This window comes from Merops nubicus, unplaced genomic scaffold, assembly GCF_000691845.1.
Source record: "Merops nubicus isolate BGI_N331 unplaced genomic scaffold, ASM69184v1 scaffold20290, whole genome shotgun sequence".
NCBI classification, from domain to species: Eukaryota; Metazoa; Chordata; class Aves; order Coraciiformes; family Meropidae; genus Merops; species Merops nubicus.
Genome location: NW_008582801.1, coordinates 1,111 through 11,628, shown reverse-complemented (window position 1 = coordinate 11,628; position 10,518 = coordinate 1,111). Strand labels below are relative to the sequence as shown.

Here is a 10,518-nt window from a genome sequence, read left to right as displayed (position 1 = left end):
TTTTTATTTTTTTTTTTTTTTTTTTTTTTTTTTTTTTTTTTTTTTTTTTAATTCTAGTAATTTTCTTGTCTTCACAATTATACTAGAAGTCTAAATCCCTCTAGCTAAATTATAGCTTTCTTTTAGAGGAGGAGACTGGCCACACAAGCTGGAAACACACTCCTCTCTGAAGCCAGAATGCGAAGGGACAGAGCTGGAGTAGCAACCCTGGACTAATGAGAAGATTATCTTTACCTTGCTCCCACAATGAGCTGGTTCCTGTTGGCATCCAGTGCAAGCTGGGAAAAGTCAAGCACACCTGGATAGGTGAAATTCGACACCCAGGGCTTCAGATCTGCAACGAAAATGAGAAAGTAGAAAACAATAAGGCTGCTCTAGAAGCAGGGAGTTCACCTAGACATCCACTAATGGATTTCCTACAGAGTTATCTGTCAGGGGACGGCTAATTAATAATCTGTTTAAAGGGTTGCTCTTTGTTCTGATTCTCCACAGAATGTGCAAAAATATGCACAGAAACCCAGGACTGTCTCAGCAGCTACTTTCACATCCAAGATGGAGTGTCAGCATTGGTTTGGAGACAAACAGTTCAATTTTACTTCTGTTAAAACTGGGGAACCTTCTTCAGTGCCAAGTTTAAGTGCTGCTGTAAAGGGACTAGGTTGCCTGCCATCACACCTCCATAGCCTTGCCTTCTGTGCTAAGCAAAGGCAAACCACCACCCTCCAGAAAAGAAGGTAAGGTCAGCTGACTGAAACCCAAGTTAGAGTAGAAGTGATTCGAACTGAAGACCTTGCTGCTCCAATTACAGGTTTTACCTTCTCCTTCAAGTTTTAGGTTGTCTTCTAGGTTTCACGTTACCTAATATCTGGGATCCCTATCAGTTAAATCCTTTGTTAATGTAGATGATGGGGGTCATCACAGCATCCTTGTAATCGAGAGGTTGCACAAGCTTGAGACTGGCTCTATCAGCTAGCTTGGATTTGTCAATCTGGGCAATTGTCCAAAATGCAATCAGGTTAAAGGCAAAGCAATAGACTGGGCTATGCTATGCCTGTGGAGACAAAGTTCTTCCAGAAGCTACATCTATTAATGCTACATCAGTTGAGAGATCTTGGGCAGATAGTCCTGTTGTAATAAAAAATGCACCTGTTTAAAGAAAAAGTTGAATTACTACTTTTAGGGTCCTCTCAGGCATGATACAAGGGCATACACTGAATCTCAGCTTTCAGCAGTTACCAGCTTCAGCCTTGTGTGTATCACAGATCACAGAACTTCATCCTCTCACCTTACACCTTTACTGCACAAAGTAACTAGAGATAGACTTAGACATATCTTTCAGAAAGTTGTCCAGCTTTACCATGAGGACTTTTCTTGAGAATTTATTCCAACTGTTAACTACCCTGGCTGTTAAATACATGAATACCAAATGTCTGAGGGAGCAAGGCATAAATGAGGCCAAATCAGTAGATCTGTAATCTCTCTGTGACCTGTTTACAAGTAACCCTGCTTCATTCAAGGACTGGATTTTGAAGATACAGGAGGCTTAACACGAAAGGTAATATCTTCTGGCCTCATGCCAACAGGATACCAATACACAGGCCAATGACCTGATGATTCATAACAATAACGATCCTGTTCAGACCAGTTCAAAAGAGCTCTGAAAAAACACGCTCCATTGTCATTTTATATCCCCAATGATAAATTGAGAAGTCCCATGGAAGGCAGTCATGTTTGAATGTTTTGCTGTAGGCATTAGTTCCCCTTTCCACAGGCGTGAGATGATAATGCTGATGAGGAACCTCATTAAGGCCTTTGGCGTCTTGGCATGTTCTGTAGGATTACAGATGTGCAACAGTTTAAGACTTTTGGCATAGGGATATTTGCTAGACAATTTCAAGCCCCTTCTCCCTCCAGGGACGGATGAAAGTTAATCAAGGCCTTCACTTACCAAAACCTTTAGAAAACACATGTAACCATTGGACTCAATGATCTTAAATGACTTTTCCAAGCTAAAAGATTCCATGACTCTATAAAAGTCTCTATGCTTCACTCATCCTGCCTCTCTTTCCAATGCAGAACCTTGTCATGGAGCTTCTGCCTCTGCCCTAAACACCACCATGTTTCATAATAGCTCCTAAGCCCCCTCACCATGGAGGTGGACACCAACAGGCCTGGTCTCATGCTTCACCTAACTGGATAGTGCCAAGGCCTCTCCAACAATGAGACCTCCAACCTCACAATCCAAAAACCCTGTCACCAGGAGCTGAAGGCTTCCAGCCCTTCTCAGCATTCCTGTCACACTGAGCAGCCACATGCAACAGATTTAGCTCCTCTGCTCTTCAATGTAAAGGCATGAATTAAGGAATAACTCAGCCCATCTAACCTTCAAGCATCTCCACCTCCTACACTCCTCTGGGACCCTTAATGATGTACAATCACCAGAGAGGCACTGCGGTTTCACCTCCGGCATTCTCCTAACTAATGGGGCTCTGTCTTCTTTTCCTGTAGCTCTTTAGCTGCAGAGACATTTCTGAGCCAAGCAGCAGAACCAGCAACAATAACACCTTTCAGGCAGGTTAGCTGGCTGACATGTGCTGCAGATCTCCTGGCATTTCTGTTGGCTGTTGGGGGTGGGATTAGGGGATTGCTATATAATGATGATACCTTTTAAAGATGCTGCTTTTAGGCCATAATTTCTCTTGTCATTTTACCTCCTCTCCTACCAACTCTTCCCTACTAACCAGCCTACTGTTACAGTGCAGTGGCAGGAAGAATATTTCTTCATCTGCTCCCCTAAGCAAAAGCTCCTCACTTCAGAGAGGTACATTCATCAGTTCTTCTTTTTAATGGCAAGCTCTGACAAATTATAGGTAAAAATAATTTTTTAAAAATTTGAGGCAGTAGGTGGCTTGAATCTTTCCATAATGGCTGAAATGTCTATCCAGCCCAAGAAATAACACGCAGTGTCTTGATTTCTATTACTACTGCAGGTGGTACAACTTATAAAGAAACCCTTCCTGGTTATTAAATTAAAGGCTGCAAGGCATGCATCCTCATAGCAAAATTAAGCTTTTATAGGCATGTAGTTGGAGATTATTAAACCCAGCATGGTCCCAGATAAGAATGTCTAAATGTGAGGTGTTAGAATTAATGCCAAATGGCACATTTGCCTTCCCAACCTTCCTTCTTCCTGTTAAGAGGGAAGTGGATAAAGTGGAATGGAAATGCCACCAAGAGTCAGGACACGGGTCTTTTTTTCATTCAACACATTCAAATCTACTCTGATCACAAGCATCCCTAAGGACAGTTCCAGCCTTTCATTCTGAAACTAGCTCAGTTCTTCAAGGTAAGTGTTGCCCTGGGTCTATCACATATTAGCTGAAGTTTACACATATGGACCCAATGAACTCCAGAGTCTGCTTGTATTTGACCTTCCTCAGAAGGCTGATTTTTCCAGTGCTGAGTCTTTAATTTGGCTGGAAACCTTCGGTGCTGGGGCATGTTTACATTTGCAAAAGTATCTATTTAAAAACATTATGAAAAATTAAAACCCAAGGCCCTGGCTTTGCATGTCAGCAGCAGGAGCTGGAAAGCTTGGAATCACATGGCTTGGGGGCAGAATGTTCCTCAAGGCTTCCTTTGTGCTTCTCATCTCTAATCATTTCCAGGGGGTTAAAGATCCATGCTCTCACTTCCTCCACACCAGGACTAATGAACAAAAGTGCAATAGTTTCCAACACTGTCCATTGCCAGACATCTGATTCAGAGCCTCTAAAGCTCTGCAAGTCCCTTTGCAGCTCAAGGTGGTTCAGGTATCCAGCTGCAAAGAAGACAAAGCTTTGCAGGAAACCTAAGTCTGCAGGCATAGCTGTGCTCGGGCTAGTATGCATGCCTAAGACAAGGTGAAAAGATGCCCTCTGCCAGTTCAGAGGGTTGTCCCTGCAGCCCACTAGCACGCTGCTCTGCGCCGGCTTCCTGAGAGGACAGGACTGGGGCAAGGACTAGTCAGCTGTGCAGAGGAGGGCGTGCCAATTTTCAGGAGCTGGGTTTTAGGTCCTGATCCAGAGGGTCTTCAAATCATTGGTGGTTTTCCACTGAGCTTGATGGGGTTTAGATCAGCTTCTAAAAATGTGGTAAGCCTGGTAATACTTGAGCCTTCATCACCTCAAAGCCAGCTGCTCCCCACCTCATGCTTACACTGTGTATTTTGGAGGAAAGAAGTATGTAAACACTGAGTTGAGACTTCCCTGCCTGAGGACAGCATTTACTGCTTCATCTCACTTGAGCCCACTTGCAGCTTCGTTCTCCAGCAGGCTGTAACAGCTTTGGGCATCTGGCACACACCACACGAGAGCAGAGAGGTTAAACATCCACACCTCCAAATTGCCCAGCCTTTGCTAGGTGCACGGAGCTTGGCTAACCTCTGTGGTACTCAAGAATATCTCTTCCAGAGTAATTCTCAGCAAGGATTTCCTAGTCTAGAGCAAAAGAAATTAAACTAAACATGACCAAGGATTTGTTGTGCAAAATAAGGGTATACCCGCATATACAGACTAACCATGCCCTATCCAACCTTGCTCCTACCCTAGGGCTGCACAGGAAAGCTTCAAAGATATCATAAAAAGACCAAAAGTGAGGAATTTGGCAAAGCTGAGCAAGAAAGAAAATGCAGGGGGATCCCATTCCAGAAAAGACAACCCGACACATGTTACACAAAGCCCCTGTAAAATAAGCTGATTCAACAGTAAGAGCTCGTGCAAAGAAATAGAGCACACATAGCACTTGGGGCCTGCCAAACTCAAAGGGAATAAATAAATACCTGTTCTCAGATATTCATACCTTCTTTGTGCAGAGTTAACTTGACCACACATTGAGTGCTTCCCTTACTGCCTCAGTACGGTCTCTTTATAAGTTCTCTCAACTCAGCTTGTTACTTTATGATGTTTAATTACTCTGTGTCAGTATTTCAGCATTCCTGGTGAGGACCACACAACAGCTATGACTTCTGTAACTGTACAATCTCTAACCCTAACCCTAACCCTCCCCTTTTAGTTTGCTTCAGCCCTGACACAGGGAAACCATGTAGAGTGACTGCAGTTTGCAAGTACTCAACCACTTAGATCTTTTTCAGACCACCGACTACCCTGGAGGACTCTCAGTGTTGAATCCCAGCCATGACCAACAGATGTAAATCACTTTGTTTAACAAGGTATGGTCTCAGGCCATCTTCTTGGTACAGACTCATGAAATGTCCCCTTTTCAGAATCAGACGTACCATCTCTAATCATCCTCTGCTTCAGTTATCTTCAGTATTCAGAGCATTTTTCACAAAGTAGACAGTTGACTACTAAGGCTGAGGCCTCAGTTTCCATTGTGTGTGGGCCACTGACCACAACCCATCAGAGACAAAGCAAACGAGGCTGGAACCAAAGTTCAGAAGGCTTATGACTACCCATGCTACCACCTGTCTTCTCAAACACAGCAAGGGTGGACATATCCAAGAATGTATAGAAGTTAAAGTCAAATTATAGCATTATCTTTATTAGACTGACAATCATATTTTAATATCAGCTTAATTTTAAATTTTAGCTCTCTGCTGTAGCTCACAGCACAGATTAGTGCAATAGTCTTTGGAAAATAACTTTCTCTCCTATCCCATGCTGAGATGTACAAGTAGCCTCCAGGACACAAAACCACTCCACAGTTCAGGGGAAGGAGAAAACTTTTGCTGTGCAGGCAGAGCTGAGCAAACAAATGTGTCAGCACTCAGAGCTCAACTTTACTCATGAGGCCCAAAAAAATCAAGCTGGCTTTACCCCAGAAGTCCTCCTACACATACATATCACCCTGTTGTCTTGTCTTCCCATCACCACCTCCACCTCATTACTGGTGTTCTCTCTTTCTTTAGCCTGATCCATTGGAATCTTTAATTGCATTAAATATGTCCTCATCCCAACTGCTGCTATTTCTAGCTTCATTGCCTTCTTTAATCTCTGATCTCCACTCACATTTATGAGGACTCAGAAGGCTGTTGACAGAGTAAAAGCCCTTCTATAAAATGGGCTAAACCAGTAGTTTCTTTCTCTTTCCCCTCATTACCCAAATCCAACTCGGATGTTCTTCCAGCTGTCTTATTTTTATGGTTTCATTCAGTTTATCCCTCTGACCCCTCATTCACCTCCCCTCCCACTCTTGCTTTCTATTCTAGCAGTCTTCACCTTCCAGCCATGTTTCTACCTCATTTCCTAGCCACTCAATCAATTCTTCCTGTCTTGGCCAGCTATGAAACTTCTCCTTGGATGAGAGAATCAATGAGTTAATCCACGAGTGGCCTGAGAGTCGCTGTGATAGCTGTTTGCAATAAGCCAGTCCTTTTCAATGAGTTCCAAGAGGCAAAAGAGTTGCTAATGTCCCTCTCCAACCTGTCCAAATACATGTGTACAGCAGATAAGGGGAAAAATAAAGAATATGACTTTTTCTCTCTTGGTGTTGTGAAAGAGGGACTAGTCCCATCTCTCAGCTACCAAGGGATAGAAGGAGACAGAAGAAAAGACTGTGCTCTTTACCACCCTGAACAGAAAAAAAAAAAAAAGAACAAAAGACTCAGTCCATACCTTCTCAGAGCCACAGGTATCACAATAATCATCATAAACTACTCATATTATCATTTAAAGTTATGTCAAATCTAGATGATCTTTTGCCTGTCCCCTCACTGCCTACAGCTCCTCCTTGAGCTGACCTTGCTGAGCTTCTTCCATCCCAAAAGAGAAATGATGTCTGGAGATGTAGCCATGGTCCCAAGTACCCCAATAGCACTGACACTGGAGTCCTCTGTCTTGGGCAAACCATGAAACCATTTAGTGTCTCCATGCTTCCAGTGGTTCAGTGGGTTTCGGGATGCTGGCTGGTGCACCACGACCTAATTATCTGTAGAGCACCGGATGTACAGCAGGCTTTAAGTGTCGCTAATGCATACCAAGCATCTCGACTCTTTGTTTCTTGTTTTTTAATCATTTCTTCAAAATAAGTGTTGTTAAATTGTTTCAAGATGGAGAAAAAATAACTTAGTCCAAACCTAATTTTTGCAAAAATACAGTTATGACTGCTTGTTTGTTTACTTTTATATTATTAATATGGAGCAGCTGGTAAAACACACAAATCTATCAGGATTCAATCCCAGATAAAGAAAACACCAGCTAATAAGCCTGAACTAGTGCTCACTGCCAGTATGGGACAGTATGACGTAAATTGTCCTGTGTTCCCCCAAGGAAGGAGATTGAAGAACTGCAAGTCATATTCCCACTTCTGCACATTTCTACAGTTCTTCAGCATTTCTGCTCCATCAGAGCGGCCAGTCTTGGCCCATCCTCTGTGTCAGCTGGGTTCCTACTTGCACATGGTGAAGAGCAGGCAGAAGCTCAACCAAGACATGTCCCAGGAGAGAGCCAAGAGACTTCCACTCAGTGAGTCCCCAGGCCTCAGTCTGTGGACTGGGAAAGAAGTCATGCAACGTGAGAGATGCTCCTCCCTCTTCAGCATGGCTCCTGTTGCTCAGATCCCCACAAGACCTCAAACCCCAACTAATCGTAGAATCATTTAGGTTGGAAAACACCTTTAAGATTATCGAGTCCAACCATAAACTTAACATCACCAAGTCCACCACTAAACCATATCCCTAAGTGCCATATCTACACTTATTTGAAATACCGCCAGGGGTGGTGACTCAACATTCAGCACTGCAGATCCTCATTGGCAATGGCCAATCAAGAGCCAGAGAAGACACCACAGTGATGCAAGACTGTCAAATATGGATCCATGTCCACGAGTCATGAAAATGTGCATTTGCCATGCCTGAAATAAACAGGACCAAAGCTGTGTCTACTCAGCACAAGACTTTGTGGAAAGAATGCATTTTACTCTCCCCAGTTGTCTACCAAACAGGGCAAACATTACCCTAATGCTGCCTCCTCTCCTCAACAACCCTCCTTGAAACCCTTGCCTGCTACCCTCCAGAGCACTGCATGGTGTCATGCAGCCATAGCCATGTGCCCCACCACCACTTGTGAAACTCCACTAACTGGTGCCACACACAGCCCCACTGTTAGCAAACACAGAGATTTCTTTCTTCTTAAGGATGTTGCAGAGTGTTTAGGTATTGTGAATCCATTGTTTACTGAGACAAGCCCTGCAGCTGTCACACAGAAAGATAAGGTGAGTACTCATGCCTCACTTGTAGGTTCCTACAACATTCTGATCAGTATAATCCCTCTTTTCAGACAGGAAAGCAAGCTGCGTCTTGGCTCCTACAGCAACGGCAGTCTGTTGGAAAAACACCCCTTTGTCATCATTCAACCATTGTTCAGTCTGCCTCCTCCACATCTGGAGGCAAATTTTTTTCATCGTCCTTACAGTTATGTGTCTACATCAGCCATTTGTGCCAGCAGACATGGTGCAAGATTCAGGACAACTGTTTTCACTAGTGAGAAAGCAGGAGAGGGCAGAGAAAGCATGGCTGAACTCTCCTTGAATCTCCCCCTCAGGCAGCCAGACCTGACACAGGAGTGATGTGTCTGATTTTGATGAACATCTGAAACAAAAGTTGACTCTCTTTGCTGGTTTGACAGAGACTGAATTGGAAATGCACAGTTTGTACCTTTTAGCTAGCCAGGTTTAAGAGGACTCCTCTCTGCTGTGGACAAGGGTCCTGCCATGAGTCAGTTACACCAATGAAGCAGAGGCTGCAAAACCCTGAAAGACTTTTCAAATTAACCCGTTCTCATAAGGATCAGTGGTCTTAGATTGGAAGCTAGCTAATAATAGTAAAGCATTAACAGAGGTGACGTTTCACAAATGATTTCCACCTTTTATTAATGTGCTATAAAACAGAGCTATCCCCAGGACCAAATACAAATCTGAATTTTGCAGCTCAAATACTTCCATTAAAATACATTCTAAGGATTGAACAATGTTATAAGAAGGAAAGGATGGATGATCTATGAAGTCAGTGCTTTTAAAGCCAAAGTATAAGAGATTGTTCAGGATTTTATCTGCATCTCTCAAAGCCAGAATGAACATAAAACTCTCTAACCCTGTCTGCTGTGTATTGCAGATCACAGACTTACATTCAGCTAAACCTACAGTAAGCCAAGAAATGTGTTGCAGTTCTTAACCACTTGACTGAGCCGTGCTACGGGAACAACACGGCCAGTTGGACCTATGGTAGCAGAATACCCTAGGAACAAAATTCTATGCTAGGGTTTCCATGTCCAGCCTTGTTTCAGTGCACTGCACCTTGACTGTGGCCTAGCTCAGCACATAAACGTACGTTTGGTTTCAAGTGCACCATCCCATTGACTTCCAGGAAAGTACTTAGTAAGTGCTTGACTGAGCTTAGTCTGTTTGTGGCTTTCCAGGGTGAACCCTGCATGATTAAAGAATATTTCTTATGAGACTGCTAGTACTAAAGTGAACTTTATCAAAACATAATGACATCCTGAATGGACGGTTTTAGGAGAATGTGATATATTAACACTTGTCAGAAGCAGATGTGCTAAATAAACAAGGTCTGGCATAGCACTGGCTCACAAACTTACTCAGTTCGGGAACTATGCTAAGTAAACTTTAAAACTGAGAACGAGGTCCCCGTAAGGCATGTCTTTGTTCACGCTGAACCACAGCAAGAAGAAAAGCACTCTGCTTTGCTTTCTACCCCGTTTCCTTTCTCTGAGGTGTGCCTTGGATCTGAAAAGAGGCAGCCCACTTCTATGTCCTAGAGCCAACCTCTGTGCCAGAGAACGGACCACACACGTGCTGCTGTTAGCTGCTGCTGTTAGCCTCCGTTACACCAGTGATACTTCTGGAAAATATAAATAAGCTACCACTCTGCTGCTGACAGGAGATTTCCATGGACTTGGTCCATGCATACTACACTGGTGACCTTCTGAGTACCTGTTCCTCCACACCACGAGTCCACCTCACTCAGTCCTGCTGCTGAGGATGTTCCCCCTCTCATCATCACCACCACTGCTTCTTCACTTGAGCTATTAGTTTTACCTTCCCTCACTGCAATATATAAGAGTTACTCAATTGCTTTGCTTCACCATAAAGTCTTCCTTCTTCTCCTGCTGGTCATGATTCGCTCCATCTAAAACATTTTGTGAATGAAGGGTACTCTTCCAAAACCCCTTTTCTTCTTGGGGTCCCAAGGAGCAGCACAGTGAATAACTTTTTTCAGTCAGATCTCATTGTGATTATTTGTGAAGTGCCTTGGACATCGTAAATGGGGAAGTATTAAAGAACTAACATCATTATTGTTATAATTATTATTATGGAATGATAAATATATTGAGAGCTGTTTGGTGTAATTTTCAGAAGCTTTGACTGAGAGCAAATTGCTTCCCTAAGCACTATATATTTATGGCATTATCCGTCATAATTTTGAAACAAATTCTAAATCAGCTCTAAAGACGAAAATACCAGCTTTCTGGAATTGCCACAATTCCATTTTTCAAGATTAAA

At 43.2% G+C, this 10,518-nt stretch overlaps 1 protein-coding gene across 1 annotated transcript in view; it reads right to left on the bottom strand.

The window, feature by feature from the left end:
* SEMA5B (sema domain, seven thrombospondin repeats (type 1 and type 1-like), transmembrane domain (TM) and short cytoplasmic domain, (semaphorin) 5B) overlaps positions 1 to 334 on the bottom strand; it is a gene marked incomplete at both ends in the record, with an annotated part of 83,135 nt that extends 82,801 nt beyond the window's left edge. Inside the window, one exon of the mRNA XM_008938762.1 lies at positions 235 to 334. Coding sequence (XP_008937010.1) covers positions 235 to 334 — 100 coding nt within the window. The remainder of the gene's footprint in view (positions 1 to 234) is intronic.
* Between the last annotated feature and the right edge of the window lie 10,184 nt (positions 335 to 10,518).